This window comes from Gavia stellata, chromosome 1 (assembly GCF_030936135.1).
Source record: "Gavia stellata isolate bGavSte3 chromosome 1, bGavSte3.hap2, whole genome shotgun sequence".
In the NCBI taxonomy this organism is placed as follows: domain Eukaryota; kingdom Metazoa; phylum Chordata; class Aves; order Gaviiformes; family Gaviidae; genus Gavia; species Gavia stellata.
In genome coordinates, this window is record NC_082594.1 from 11475337 (window position 1) to 11491838 (window position 16502).

Below are 16502 nucleotides of genomic sequence, written 5' to 3' on the forward strand. Positions count from 1 at the left end.
TAACATTTATAACTTATCCTTTTGTAGATAACTCTAAATAATAATTCAGACTTACATTACTGGTATAAATGAAGAGAGTGGGAATTCAGATCAGATGAAGAACCTGCTCTTTACAGATTGCTGAGGCAGAAAGGCTACCATTTTGATTCCTACCTACTTGTTTTCCTACTGTCAAATGCCAGTGCGGCCACAAAAGACAGACTGTTGTTACAAAGCCAGCAACACTTACTTTATTTCACATTTTGTAGCAGGCTCATACTTCAGGCCAAGTTCAGGCCATACCTTTCTAATTTTTCTCTAAATCACTTGGCACACTTTTGGGAGCTATAAAACAAAATGAGTGATGATACATAACAATTGTGTGCGGCAGGGAAAATATATAGTGTTCCTCTTGTGTGGATGAACTGCAAACCTAAAGAATGCCAAGAGCAAAGCCTACCTTCAAAAGTCACCTTTATGCTTGGGGACAGTTTAAGCTTTTGACAAGTAGTTAAAGATAAATCCTGTAGTAATAAGAGACAACAAAATGGTACATTTCTCCTAAAAGCACTTATAAAGACTCTGGAAAGATGCCTAGAAAGAGCCCAAGGCATGAAAATAATATCTGTAATTTTTCCATAAGAAGTCAGTAAGACTAGAGCAGTACATAGATAATGGGCAGTGAGGATACCAACGTTCTGAAAGAAATTGGAACAGAGGTAGATAAAGGGAGACACTGTAACGCAAAAGCTCTTCTTAAAGGTAGATTATTATTCACCAGAGAAAAATCCTTCTTTGCACTGATGAATACAGAAAATAGGCATTTCCTTGGATAAACGTCCTTTTAAACTTCTGGAGAAAGAAAAAGAAAAATCAAGCAAACTTTTGTTTCCATCAAGAACGAGGCTATTCTGTGGAATTATTACTTTCCTATGGCAGAACTGCAAAATAACTATTCAGGAGTGATAATTCTCAGAAGACAGTTCTTCTTTGGTTCAAGCCATGAAGATGTGATAACTCCATCTGTAGTTTGAAAAGGATCATGATGCCTTACATATTGCCTACATTAAACAGAAAGCATCTGAGTTATATTTTTTTAAATCAATGTAAATAAGACTGGTGCAAAAATCCACATGCAAACTTTTATGTTCGTTCCAACCAGGACTACTTTAGTATCTCTAAAACTGATTAGGAATGCATTTAAATTGAACAACAATAAACTATTTCTAATTTGGAAAAAGAAGTCCGTGAAATAATTTGTAGTATTTTGATTACACCAGCACGCATTTGTGTAGAGGGGCATCTCAAAGAAGCAATGTGCCATTATAAATTATTTGCTGTTAGAAAGGACAGAAACTTGCCCCATTTTTCCAAAGTAACTCAGTGAGGCAGGCTATCTCAAGATCTAATTCTTGAAAAACTATAGGGCATACCTTTCTCTGTGTTGAACAGACAGAAAGAGGGAGAATACAGCTACAGAGTGATGTCTTCTGCAGGTGTAGCTCCTGCATCATTCTCAGAAGTGGGGTAAAACCTGGAAGCAGGACAACCATCCAGTGTGGCCTGGCTGGCCTGAAAATAATGCAAAGTAGGACACAAAACCCTTCCGAGTTATGTCTGCTCTGAGCATGCTATGTGAACCCACCGATACACTGTCAGTGGCACCTGGTAACTATGCCAGCCATGCTGGAAGCCAGGCACAGAGACACGTAAGGCCTGTCCCCTCTGTCGCATGCATCTTATTTATTTAATGCAAATGAGCATATGGCATCCGTCACTTTGGCATCCCAATTGAAGCTATATGTTTCAAACTTAATTTCAGAGTGAAGTCCATCGATGCCCTACTGTCTACTCCGACACCTTGAAAGGAAAAACCTCTGAAACGCACACAGTTTCCAAAGTTGACGTTGGTTTGGAGCATGTCCTGTCCCTGACTTTTGCAGTTATCTCCCTACGGGCGTTGTCCTTACTCTTGGTGTGACAGACCGTGCTGTTCAAACGCGAAGCGCAAGGCCATGGCGATGTAAGCGTCAAACCTTTTTAGACCTGTCGCCCAGACTAAAGGAAGGAATGCCTCAGGAAGACCCGTCCGGGCGCAGCGAGTGTCCGGAGGCGGTGAGGGGAAGGGGTTTCCCTGGCCTTGCACTGCCGGGAACAAACCTCAGGAAAAAAACAAAACCAAAAAACACGTTTCCCCGCCGCGGAAGGTGGGGGGTTCCGGCTGAGCCCGGCGGTGGGAAGCTGCCTGCAGCCAGGCGGGGCCGGGGGCTGCTGCCGGGAGCAGCACTGAGGGAGAGAGGCTTCGCCGCCGGGCGCCCCCGCCCCGCCCTTCGCCGCCCTCGCCTGTCCCCGCGGCTCTGCAGCCACGCAAGCCGTCACCGGGGATGACCGAGCACGGCCGCCTCCGCTGCCCGTGGGCCCTGCCCCCGCTCCGGCACCTCCCTGCCGCCGCCGCAGCCACCTCCCGCCCCTCAGCAGCGAGCGGCGGCCTCCCGCCGGCCGGGGATCCCCCTACCCCGCGAGGGCCGCCGCTCCCGCCAATCGCCACCGCCACCGCTCCCTCAGCAACCGCCGCGCGCCGGGGCGGGGCCGGGGGCGGGGCCCAGGCGAAGTGCTCGCCCCCGGGCTTTCCCGTACCGCCCCGGGAGGGGGGCACTAGCCCCGCCCCTAGCCCCGCCCCGGGGGCTCCGCGGGGGAGTGGGAGGGGCAGCGCGCCCGGCGCGGCCGTTAAAAGCCTTCCCGCCCTCCCGCGCGGCCAGTCAGCGGGGTCGCCCAGCCGCCGTTGGGGCAGCGGCCGGTCAACGCGCGGAGGAGGCCGCAGCGCAGGGAGCTGGGACCGGGTATCAGCGATGCTGGAGAATGGCTCCGTGAGGAACTGCTGCGACCCGGGCGGGCGAGGCCGCTTCGGCTTGGCGGAGCGGGAGGCGGCGGGTGCCCCGCGGCCCGCCTGGGTGGTGCCGGTGCTCTCCAGCGTGCTGATCTTCACCACCGTGGTGGACATCCTGGGCAACCTGCTGGTCATCGTCTCCGTCTTCAAGAACCGCAAGCTCAGGAACTCAGGTAAGGGCTCGAGCCCCGGCACCCGCCCCGGCGGCGGCAGGTGGTAACGAGCGCCCAGAGCCCCACGGGCACCCTGGTCCCCGCTTCTAGCTGCCCTGAGGAGACCAGCCTGCTTGTGGAGTCCGGGCGGGCCACCGGCTAAAGGCAGGGGACCAAGCAGTCCCCCTCCACCGGCGCTTGCCCTGCCATGTGTGCAGGGACCGCACCTCCAGGGACCTCCAGGCGCTCAGTCCTGTGCCAGTCCTTCCCGGCACGCTGCCCCTGCGCTCCCCGGAGCCGGTGCTCTCCGCTGCCCTGGCCCTTCAGGGGGTAATGCAGGTCACTAAGCGGCTCTTAGCGAGGCGTGCTGCAGTCTCTGTGGAGCTACTGACGAGGCGAATCGGTGCCATCCGATTAATATGCCGGAGACAAAAAGCGTGCCCAAAACGGTCGGAGGAAGAAAGAAGGAACTTTAAAACTTGCTTAAGAGTACTTCTGAAGATGAGGCGCTGTGCATGTGTGGGAAAGCGGCTCAGCCCACCCTCCGGAGTCTTCATCGGAGTTCACAATAGTCTTTCACAAAATCGTCTTGTCTCCTCACCCAATATCCCTCAACCAGAAAGCAGCGAATAAAGTGGGCTCTTTTTCTTGAATTGTGTCTATAGCTTTCCTTTGTGTGTGCTAAAATGTGGCTCTGCGTGTTTTATTTGCTAAACTTACTTGCTTTCTCTTCTCATCTTTGCTGGGCTAGTCACACGTGTCTCAAACTACAAAACTCTGCAGTTAGCACCAGCTTCTCGGATTTGCCTCCCTCCGGCCGACTTCTCCCGAGTCACGTCTGTCCCAGTGCATGCGGATACTCTCTCCCCGCCCCCCAGCCGGTGCAGCCGGCTGCCCGGCGTTACCTGATGCGCAGAGTTAGGCTGCTGCTCGCATACCTGCGCTCGGCTGGCTGTTGGTGCAGTAGAAGGTGCTACCCCCGAAACAGTGGTGTATCGGCTACAGTTTTCATAGCACCAAGCAGTTCCCGAAACTGCTCGCTTCTCCAGGTCTTGAATGCCGGCGTTTTGCGATGTGCTCGCAGGTCGGGGTCACGGAACTTTGCTGAGGGAAACCGGGCGCACAGCATCCCCTGCGCTCTCGGAGCCAGTGGGCTCTGTATCCTATCGGTCCAGCCTCACACCTAAGAGGCAGCGGGCTGTATCCTCACCAAGGGGAAGGAGGGAGAACTGGTGACTTTTTTTTTTTCCGGGTGGTTTTTGTTTGTTTGTGTTTTTTAATGGATGTCGCTGCCTGAGCGCTATCGTGTTCCACGCGTAGTGTCTAGAGCTCCTGCGAACTGGAAACAGGCACTCGTTTGCCCTTGTTTTAAACTAAATGATGCTTAGGAACAGAAGCAGTTTAGAGAGGGATGAGACTTCCCCTCCCTAATCATTACACGCCTAACGGCATGCGAGGGATGCCGGCGGGTCCCATTTACGTGTGGGTGAGCGATCACACCCCACGGAGCAGCGCAGAACTTAAGGACGTCTGAAAGTGTGGTTTGGGTGCGCGAGGGAAGAAATAGGGAGGGAGCTGCTCGGGGCACCGGGCGCGGTGCTTGGCTTGTACTTGGGCTGTACGTTCGAGGGAGCCGAGCCAAGCCGTTACCGAGAGTAGCAGAGCCGCACCGAGGTCGGTAAAGCCTTACCCGGTGCCGAGCCGGGGAAGGAGGCACTCCCCGGTAGCCAGCAGTGCCGGCAGCCCGAGCCCTCCGCTCCCCGAGCGGGGGCCGTGGCCGCCGGGCAGCGCCGGGCCGGGGGGAGCGGGCGGGCGCTGCTGCGGCCGAGCGGAGCTGGGCGCACCGCCGCGGCGGCGGAGGGAGCTCCCTCGGGAGCCCCCGTGAGTCACCAGCGCCCTCCCGGCCCCCCGGAGCCGGCGGAAGGCGCGTTCCTGGAGGGATTCGCGCCTGGGATCCGGGGGGTGGGGCGAGCGCCCGGGGAAGAGGCTCTCTCTGGAGATCGCGGCCGGCCCGAGGCATCGAATCCCGGCCGAGGGGGGAGCAGGAGAGGGGCTCTCTTCTGAACCGCTTCCTTCGTTCAGACGGCGGCAGCGGGGAGGGTTTGGACTGGAGGAGAGTGATGCCTGGAAGAGTAAGTCTGAAGATACACATCGAAGTGCTCTGTGGCCTCCTAAGACTGATGAAATAAGACGTGGTCCTCTTATCTAATTCAAATACCTACTAATTGATCTCCTTCTAGGTTCATCCTTAATGTGATGTCACTGACCCTGTCCCAAGGATCTCTTCATCTTTGATAAGTACCAGGAAGAGTAGCAAGGAGTTCCTTCTGCATAATCTTCATAAAGTTAAATACCTTCTAAATTGCCAATTCTTAGTTTTCCATCAGGGAGAGATGGCTCTTGGGGATGAAGCTGAAAGAGGATAGTTTGGTAAATGCCAACAGAGGTCTTTCAACAGAAAATTTCTTAAGGAAGCAGCAGAGTGGAAGAGGACTGCAAACTGATGTGGGTGATGGAGGGAACAGGGAGGTGGTGGAGAGCTCAGGCAGTGCTTGGGAGCCATTAGCCTCCGACAAGGAAAGAAGATGGCCAAACAGGTGGACTTGCAGGTTTTCCTTTCTGAGCAAACAAGAAACAACATGTTTATACTCGCAAGGGCAGTGGAGGTGGTAGAAAGTGAAATGGTGAGGAAAAATGGCATGGAAGGAGTTAGACTTGTAAGAAGGGATGCCAGAGAGAGACAAGATGAAGCTAGTGGAATGGCTGTGACAAGAAACCTGGGGTCTGGATGACTGAAGAAAAAAGGAAGAGCTACAGCACCTTGAACGCTCAATTCTCTTTGAAGAAGTTAATGAGAGATTTTCTTGGATAGGAATGAGAATTTGGGACTTCAAGTAAGCCATAGGTGTATGAGAAATAAATCAAGCAGCTCTACCCACAAGTAGTAATCTTCCCTTCAGAAAGCAAAACAGGGCTTTAGCATATTTCCAGGATTTATCAACACTGTCCTAGGCTTTACACAGAAATCTGATAATTATGTAATTATGCATCACTCTCCTTGAAATTGAAGTGTGATCAAAAGCAAATCTATTTTAAGGCTATAACATAATATGAGGCATAAGAATGGAGTGAAATAAAATGACCTGTTAGCCTTTATGGTGGTAAGTATTATGGTCAGTGGGAGAGAAACGGAGAATGGGTAGGGCTGGTGCTCCTAGAGATTGCTCATTCACTTCTTAACCAGTGGGAATTTTGCCAGCCGTACAACAGAAGGATTGTTTCACAGCATACGGAAGCCTCTTTCCCATGTTTAAATTTCTTTTTGGAGGGGGAGGGGGAAGTTTGTGAAGGCTCTTCCAAGTAATGCATAGTGTAATTGGTATGAATCAGCATGCTTCTCTTCTTACATAACTGCACCCCGTCTTTCTGTGAGAGGCTGAGCAACTTCTGACCTCTAAAAGTCATTTAATTTACAGAAATTAATGCTTTTATCATTTCTAATTTGGGAGGGGAGGAACTTTGTCCAACACACTACAAAATTAAATAAAACTTTGTATATGGAAATAATAAAATAAATTAGCCTGTCTTTCTATTTGAAATGTCAAATGTGTTCTGAATTTTCAAAAGTGACTATTGATTTTGGATGTCTTCAATTAGGCATGCCCAGTTGAAGGCAGGTTTTAAAGTGCGAAAAGTTTGAAGTGCTGAAGTTTACATGTGCTCAACAACCAGCGCTGGATGGTCAAGTATCCTGATAGTGCATCAAGTCAATCAAAACCACTAGATGCTTTTAAGAATGTTAGGATACATTTGTATAGCCATAGCTATAACCATAAAGTTATGGGCTGGGGTAAGAACCCAGTAGGAAGCACTTCAGACGGTGGGAACTGGCAAGGCATCTCCCACAGGAGGGAGATAAAGCAAATCATTTGTATTTCATTGGCCTTTAAGCCAGCATAAAATCAGCGAGAGGTGAGAATTAGGCACATTAAGTCAATACCGTTTCAAAGAATGGTGAGGACTTGGGACCCTTTGACTTTTGGCAGAAGGCCTAATATTAACCTTGGTGCACTGCCGAAGAATACATCAGCAGAAAGTGATATTTTTAGTGCGTTGTGTCAACCCTCTTCACTCCACTATTTTCCTTTCTATATATAACAGCTAACACAGCACAATGAGACCTTGATTTCCATTTGAATGGCAAGGTGCTGTTGCAACACAAATTAAATCAAAGTTCATGTTTCTTTTACCTGTAAGAACATGGGTATATTTGCATGTTTAGTTCTATCAAATGTGTGTGTGGCTGTAGAGATGGACAATACTTCTCATACGCACATCCATACAAAATATAACATTGCTGCATATAGAATTGTAATTTTGGTAGCCATCTGTCTACTAAATAAGCATGTTCAGCAATATAACCAAGTCTTATGCTCTTTTTCCGTGCTATTTCCCTTTCTGTAGCTCACTCCATATCTCTGTAATATAGCTGAGGGTATGTTTTCTCCATTGTTATATACTGTTTTCAGTTCTTCTTCATCTCTTTGGCCACACCAGTTCTCTTTCTCTCCTTTATTCCTCTCCCTTTATTATTTCTGTCCACTGGGATAGAGGACAGTTGTCTTCTGGTGTGGAATTCATCTGTTTGAAGACTACAGTGGAGATACCTGTTTCTGAACTTCTTCCCTTGGGCTCCCTTTATAGTCAATGGAGAAAAATAAGCATTTTTAGGGCTTAGTTAATCTAACTTATTTTTGACATCTGCATTAGGATGACCTGATTCAGCCCATAAAATTGCTTATTTATCTTCACTGTAAACAAAGAGAATCAAGAGGGACTATCTCAATGTAGTCACCTACATTTAGGTGAGAAGAAATCAACATATGAAGTCAGAAGTCATCATGTAATTCTTCTTGGAACTTGTCAAGTTCCATTTTTAAATTTGCACATTTTCCTCCTCCTCACCGCCTGTCCTCCAAGAGATCATATTGATCCAAATAAGACTGGCATAAAAAAAAAAAGTCATTACCAATACAGCTGAAATGTTCAATATGCTTCAATTGCCTTTTAGTATCAGCGGTGATGCTGACAAGAATATATTTTGATGAGCAGAGCGTGAGATCCCACTCTTATGGCTTCAGCTTTTTTACTCCTGACTTCTTGAACCCTGGATCCACGGACTTCTTAGCCCTGGGACTGTGTGTGTTTGGCCTTCACATTCTTTCTCACATTCAGGATCTCTAGCCTTGAAGCTGCTTGATACTAAGAAACTCATGGGAAAATGACTTCAACATTCACAAAAGTTCACTGAACCCAACACTTAAAATAAAGCTCTTCTATCTCTTTGTAATAATACTATGGTTCAAATATTTTTTTTATTTTAACTTTGTGCTTATTAGTTGCTAATTCATAGTGGATATTTTTATTTGTAGAACTGTAATTGTCATTTAACTTGGATGGATCATTTCTCTATCTGGTGAGAACTCTTGTGCCATATTAATGGAGAATAAACATATATTTACCTCTGAACCTTTGTTTTTCCATGGTAAACAAGCCAAATGCTTTTAGTTTCCTCTAATTAACCAGGCTCTTCATTTCCCTGATTGTTTTAAGCCTTTCAGTTCACCTATCCATGCTGAATTAATCTGTCTTGAACAAAAGAAAACAGAACTGTTCACAATAATGCAGATGAAGTACCACCAATACCTCCAAGAAAATAATATTAACATTCTGTTCTGCCCTTCCCTGGTGGTATGCCTTGGAGCCACATTTTCCTTTTACGCGATAGCATCATATAGATGACTCTTCTTGGTGCAGTCACTTGCTAATGCAGCTCTTCTTTTTCTTTTGTCTTTTCAGTCCACACAATTATTATTCCTTCAGTACCTGACCTCACACCTCATGCTATTATACCCTATCCACTTTCTGCTCCTTTAGTCCTCAAGGAAAAAAAGATCTTGACATTTCTCTGTATCAATGTGGGCTCTCAACTTTGTATTATCACAAAGTTTCACTAGTTCTTTTTGTGTTTTGTGACATAATACTTCTGAATCAGACAAAATTAGTTCAATGTAGGTTATCTCCCTCCAGTCCAACAATATTCTTTCACCACCAGCCAGGCAGTGGTAGCAACAGAGTGTGTGTGGTACCCTACCATATGTGCTTCCAAGGCCAGATCAGTTTAGAGCAACCTCCCAGCTACAGAAAGTCCAAGTCCAGCTTTTATTAAATAAAGATAATCTGATTAGTTGGTACAGTCACTTTGTATAAGCTCACATTGAATTTTATTCCATTTGTCTTTACCTGCACCTTTAATTTTCCTTTCCTTCCAAATTTGTTTCTGCAGCCTTGCCTACAATTAAGATATTAAGAAGCCCAAAGACTTCTCAGTTCATTCTTCCTTTGCAGCCGATTCACCACCTTAAGTACAAATGCCATGTTAGCACTTACTCTGTGGTAGACAAATGAATCTTCCAGAGGTGGCAGCACTGTTTTAGTTTTCTCATTACTCCCTGAGTAATTGTTTTTCTGACTTATTGCTAGCACCATACATGCAAAAAGAAATGGCAGTTGTGCCAGCACCATAGCAAGGGAGGAGGAAATGAGTAGTAAAGTGTGAGAGAACCACAGCTGCAGGTGAGTCATGGCAAAACCACTTTTTGGGATGCATGTGGAAGCTAAGCTCTGTGCCACAGCCTGAGAGAAATCAGAACTTCCCTAGTGGGAGTGAGGACCAGAGAACACATTTGGCCCCTTTTTGCAAGTCCCACATGTAGCTCTTTGTCCTTTCAGAACCCATGACACTATCTCTGAGATAACAGATATTAAAAAATTCCTGCCATCAAGTATATTAAATCTGTCTGACATTTTTGCTTTTTTGTAGATATGTTAATTCCCCACCTGCGGGCCTGCCTTGTCCCCAAGCCCACCATTATTGTCCTTATTAAAAACTGTAGCAAAATCTTCAGACCAGCAGCCATTTTAAGTTGATTTTCAGATTCCCCCTCCCCCAGTAACTCCTCTTTCCTTTTTCTTTTGTTAATGTGGTGAAAGGGCATTTTATTTGTTTTAGAAGTCTTTGCTAAGCTGATTAAGTTTGGGGTTTTGCCATTTCCCATTTGATCCATTTTTGCTCTCCCTAGCAGTTTTCTTTGGTGGACATATCTTTTCCTGTTCCTTCTAGCCTCATTTCTTGCCCCTGGTATCCTTGCTGAGACCACTTTTCCTCCAGCTAGATCTGGAACTTTTTCTTACATTTTTTTCCCTCTTTTGGATGCAAGTTCCAGAGAATATTTTTGTACCTTTAATATGAAGAAATGCCAAGCTTCCCCCACACTCCAGTCCCTAAGCTCCTCAATACAGCTGACTTCACTTTCCTAATTAGCTTCTTTTATTTATCAAAATGTGCAAAACCCCTTCTTAGTTATGTCTGTTTTGTTTAGTCTTCCATTTAATTCAAACAAAATAATCTCATCTGCTTTCAGTACAATCTTATTTTCTATGACAGGCTCTTCAGGGATGTCTTTGTTTTTTATCAAAACAAAGGCCGGGGTATGTTGACAAATAGACTCTGTATTGAAGAAATCTACTGGGTGTATGTCCAGAACTCAACAGCCATTACTATGCTTATTATCTCCTTTACATATGAGGAGCTGCAGTGTCCCATCATTAAATTGTTTCCATTAGTATTTCCCTACTAAAACAGAGGTGATCTCATCCTACCACAGGTTTCTGCATACTTCCCTGCATGCTGTCTTTACAACTCTTCCCCAGTGTAATTTTGGCTTTTACCAGGATATTATCTTTTTTTTTTTTCTTTTATGAAGACTATACACCTTTCAGTTAATATTTCTCTTCACTGATCATTGGTGCAATTCCATTCTAAATTCTAACAGAATTATTTCCATAAAATTTGATTTTTATTTCTCACGGGTTTTGGGTCCCCTATTTTGTTGCATAGGTTCCTGGCATTCTTTTACTGATTCTACTGCTTTTCGTATTACCACTCCAGTTGAACTCCTCAGTCTTTGAGCTCCTATTTTCTACATTTGTTGCCACCACCTTCCTGAAGCCAAAATTCCCCCTGCCCTGGGTGTTAAATTAAGAAACTGTATGATTCCTTCTCCGTCTCTCTTCCCATCTCTCAATTTCAAGTTCTCTTTATTCATTCTGCCAGCTTGGATTGCAAGCTGGTGTCCCATATGCTTAGGTGAAGTCTGTCTACAAAGATATGAAACCTCTTCTCAGAGAATACCTCCAAAAGATCAATACTCCAAGTCTTTCTACATCACTTCTAGAATTATTCAGTCATGTGCCCATGACTCATCTCATACTTCTAATTACACTTCTATTCTCTTCTTGGAGAGGAAACAAAATAAGTTCATCACCAATTCCATCCTCTTCTTTGTGAGACTTGGTTCAAACAGTAACCAGCTGAGAAAATAAATCTTCAAAGTTACTTATAAAATAATAACTTTAAACTTTGTTAATCTGTTAATAATTCCAAAAGTAGAAGAGCAAAACGAAAAGCCAGTATTGTTCATTTGCAAATTAGGAAAACCACTTTAACAAAGGAAGTATCCTTCAGTGAAAGGAAGTAAACCTTGCAAGTAAATTTGGAAAAAGTGAAAATCAGAGACCTAAGAAAGTTCTGGATGAGAAGAAATCTAAAGAATACAAAATCTTAAAATATTTTGGAAGTAGAAAGTTTCTAAGGAAATTATTGGCCTAAGGGAATTGAAAGAAGCATTTAGGAGTTCAGAAACATAATAAAGGAGAAAAATAACTTTGAGTGTTCAAAGTCATAATGGCTAATGCTACAAAAAATTGGAGAAAGTGTGAAATTTGTTAGTGGCAGGTATAAACCAAATTCTAGCAACTAATCATCAGAGTAAAATTGTAATCTGACACAGGTTATTCTACAGCTATATGATACTTTGTATCCTCCTTTGAAGCACCTCGCAATACCATATTGATTGATAGTTTTAAATTATAATTTTATTTTTTCCTGTAGATGAAGTGATCAATGTCTTGATAAACGAATAGGAAGCATATTACCAAGATCAGCTCCAAGACATTTCTATCTTACAATAAAAGGCCAAGTTCTATTTCACTGTGTAAATGGAGCTATTGGTGTGCTTATTTTTAGAGGAAATAATAGAATAAGCATTTTGTTGGAGATGTATAACAGAAGAATCTAAGGATATATTTACACTGTGTATTTCAGCTGGCACAAGTCCACTCTACCCATGTTCTTAGCAAAAGGAAAACCAAAGGATGGTGTTATTGTGATGTTTTCCCTGCAACACCATACCTAGGCTCTCCATAGATCCAACTCTAACACAGTCACACAGCCTTTTTGTCAGCTCTGAGTATGATTAAGTTTGCTTTCATCTCTCCGAAATAACAAATGCAAACATACCCTCAGAGACAGCAAATTTGAAGGACCTCTTGGCAGCTGTAGTATGGGAATTCCTATGTGTCTTAGCAGCACTCCCTTTGCTGCCAGCTATCTCCTGGACTCTGGACTTGTTTTTCCTTCACAAGACTTACTGAGTGCAAGGCATGACCTCTCTGCAGTAAAGCTCTATTCTTGGGTGGACCAGCAGAAGCAATTCAAGGATTCATGGTGTTCTTTGACACCATCAGCTAAAGAGCTAAGAGACCAAATCTACTCACAGAGAGCCAGGATGGTTAATTTTAAAAGACTGTAATTTTTTCAACCATTCTTAGCAGATATATCATAGAATACCAGGTTGGAAGGGACCTCAAGGATCATCTGATCCAACCTTTTTTGGCAAAAGCACAGTTTAGACAAGATGGCCCAGCACCCTGTTCAGCCAAATCTTGAAATTGTCCAATGTTGGGGAATCCAGTACTTCCCTGGGGAGATTATTCCAATGGCTGATTGTTCTCATTGTGAAAAATTTTCCTCTTGTGTCCAATCGGAATCTCCCCAGGAGTAACTTGTACCCATTAGACCACGTCTTTTCCATGTGACTCCTTGTAAAAAGGGAGTCTCCATCTTCTTTGTAGCCACCCTTTAAATACTGGAACATGGTGATAAGCTCTCCCCTAAACCTTCTTTTCTCAAGGCTGAACAAACCCCCTTCTCTCAGCCTTTCCTCATATGGCAGGCTTCCCAGTCCTTTGATCATCTTTGTGGCCCTTCTCTGGACCCTCTCCAGCCTGTCCGCATCTTTTTTGCATAGCAGGGTCCAAAACTGAACACAGCATTCCAGGTGTGGCCTGACAAGCACTGAGTAGAGTGGGATAATGACTTCTTCATCTCTGCTGGTGATGCCCTTGTTGATGCAACCCAGCACCCTGCTGGCTTTCCTTGCCACAGCAGCACACTGTTCACTCATATTGAGCTTGTTGTCCATCAAGACCTCCAGGTCCCTTTCCACAGAGCTGCTCCCCAGCCAGGTAGATCCCAGCCTGTGCTGCACTCCTGGATTATGTTTTCCCACGTGCAAGACCTTACACTTGTCCTTGTTGAACTTTGTAAGGTTCTTGTTAGCCCACTCTTCCAGCCTATCCAGGCCTTCCTGCAGGGTGGCACTCCCTTCCAAAGTGTCCACTTCCCCACCCAGCTTGGTATTATCCGCAAACTTCATCAGGGTACACTTGACCCCATCATCCAGATCACTTACGAAGATATGAAACAGTGTTGGGCCCAATATCGATCCCTGGGGGACCCCACTTGTGACAGGTTGCCAGTTTGAAAAGGAGCTATTTACCACCACCCTCTGGGTGCAGCCTGTCAGCCAGTTCCCCACCCACCACACAGACCACTTGTCTGGACCGTAATGCATCAGTTTCTCTAGGAGAAGGCTGTGGGAAACCGTACTGAAAGCCTTGGAGAAATCCAGGTAGACAATGTCCACCACTCACCCCACATCAACCGAGCAGGTGACTCTGTCTTAGATGATGATCAGGTTTGTCAAGCACGATTTGCCCTTGTGAATCCATGCTGGCTTTTCCCAACCACATGCTTCATTTGATTTGTGATAGCCCCAGGGAGGATTCATTCCATAACTTTCCCAGGGACTGAAGTAAGACTGATGGACCTATAATTTCCTGGAGATAAATTCACCAGGTGACTTGAACCATTCTATTGAGGATGTTATAGGAGACTACATTCATCTCATTAAATTGGTGATAACCTGTTCTCAGCCTCTGGGAGTAAATTCTACTCCTACTCCAATTCAGACCTATTCTGAGTACCAATATGTTCAGATATGCTCCAGAATTTAGCTTCTTAGAAGTTATCCTTTACAAGCACATGTTGGTACCTTGCCATAGACTGTCAAGTACATTGCCTTGTTCCCAAGAATACCTATGAAAACCGCTATGTTGTCCTGAGCTGATAAAACAAAAAAATTTTTTTCCATTGAAGAAAGGAAGAAATGCTATGGTAATTTTCATCTTTCTAAAAATCAATCTGAGTGGTTATTCTAGTTTTTAAACTCCCACCTTGATATGGGCATGAAACAGATTTTCTGACAGCAAAAGCTAACAGAAATATGTCTAAATCACTGTGGGTGAAACTCCATTGTCCTCCTTAACAATACCTGCTTTGGAATCTTCTGGTTTACTTTTGGTCTCAATACTGATAAGGACTGAGCTGTATCACAGAGTCAACATTTTCCTGACATTTCAACTGCATATGGGACCGTCACGTCTTGACATGACAACAGATCACAACAACTTAAACACATTCATCATATGACTAGGATCTTGATTGCTGGGATTCTTTTTTAATAATGTATTAATTATAGAGATATTTTTGATTACACTTTAATTAATGCTGCTTAAATTATGTCTGAAGAAAAAACATAACTCTTCTCACAAATTTGCTAATTTTTTCAGCTGCTTTTTATGGACTTGGCTGATTTAAAATGTTTAAATACCTCTATGAAGATTATAATAAATTACATGACACTACCACAAACATTGTCATCTTTCTGCTATAGAACAACATCTGTTCATCTGTTGGCTTAGATTGTCATATTTGCACATTGAGGGCAACAATTGTTGTCAGAAAATACCACATACAGCCACTGGAGCTAGCAGTCTTACTAACAGGAAAAATATCTGCTTACTACATCAGCCTTGTAAACATAATTATGTTAAACAATTGTAAGTTCAGGGCTAGCATCGAACTGTAAAATGTATCACTGCAAAAAAGACAGGGACCTATAAAGGATATCCTCATGTCTCTAAGATTTGCTCAAATCCTGCCTGAAATTCTCAGTGTCCTCTCATACTAAAGCCAGTGCAATTTTTCCAATTACCTCAGTATACACAGCATTTCATTTGAGTTCAAATAGGGAAAAGGACCTTATGTCAGATGGCTATCACCTATGAATATGTGTAATCTAATCAGTCTAGGTGTTTTTATTTCCTACTTTTCATTCAAGTAAAAATAGTCTACTTACTGAATATTTCTGCATCGTTTTAAAAAAAAAGTGTCTATTCAAGCTACTCATGCTGTGCAGATCCTGCCCATGGTGAAGTTCATCAGTGTTGTAATCTTTAGGGCTTTTTAAAGGTGTTCTTAGAAATAGACAACTCTATTCAGCTTTTCTACTGACAAGCAAAAGGATGTTATATTAAAACATGCTGCTTCACTTCAAGACAAAAAAGACATGCAGGTGGCGTAGTCACTACGTGCCAGCTGGGAGCTATCCCATCCCTCCTTTCTGTGAACTACAGCTTATGGTTCTTAAGACTCTTGGGAATCTATATTCAAGAGACTGAGCATTCCAGCAAACTCATGTGAAATCAGGCATTATACACAGGCTGTAATCTTTGGATTGTTACAGAGGAAAAGTTTCACACAACACCTTAGCTGGAATTTCCATCTTCACTCAGACAGACCTTCAGGTCTGCAAAGTCAAGACAGCATGCAACTTTAACACACCTTTGTACTTTCTTCCATGCTGTCCTTCAAAAATAGAGGACCATCTTTTTTAGCCTCTCAGGTAAAATTTAATTCCTCTATCTTCTTATAAGCACCTCAGAAAACCCCTTCTGATGTAGCAAACTACACTAACTGCTGCTGCACTGCTCTGCAGTGAAGCCACTTGTTGCTGAGGGCATTTTTTAGCCTCATTCATTGAGACTGTTAGCAATCCTGAGTTCAGGCTTAAGGACTGCATCCTTCATATATTCAAGAGCTGCTAAGAATGGTGGGTGTTACATGCTGTAGTGAACACAGAGATATGCAGAAAGAGTCAGCACACCATTACTTCTACGTAAGCATGAAATGTAAATAACAGATTTCCCAAAGTGTTCACAAGCCAAGGAACTTATTTGGCATCAAGCTGTTCAGAAAGAGCCCCCACCGTACACCTATATGCAAAATTGCTTAATTCCATTATCTACAGAGTTAGAATTCACAAAAAGCAGGTCTGAATCACTTTACACAAGGAATACTTGTGTATATTCTGAAGCAAAAAGATGACATTTCCCGAAGC

The 16502-nt window shown here is 44.2% G+C and overlaps 1 protein-coding gene across 1 annotated transcript in view; it reads left to right on the forward strand.

Annotated features, from left to right (window-relative positions):
• The first annotated feature begins 2828 nt into the window (after nt 1-2828).
• Nucleotides 2829-16502, forward strand: part of MTNR1B (melatonin receptor 1B) — a 33394-nt gene continuing 19720 nt past the window's right edge. The window contains exon 1 of the mRNA XM_059820631.1: nt 2829-3039. Within this exon, the coding sequence (XP_059676614.1) occupies nt 2829-3039 (211 nt within the window). The remainder of the gene's footprint in view (nt 3040-16502) is intronic.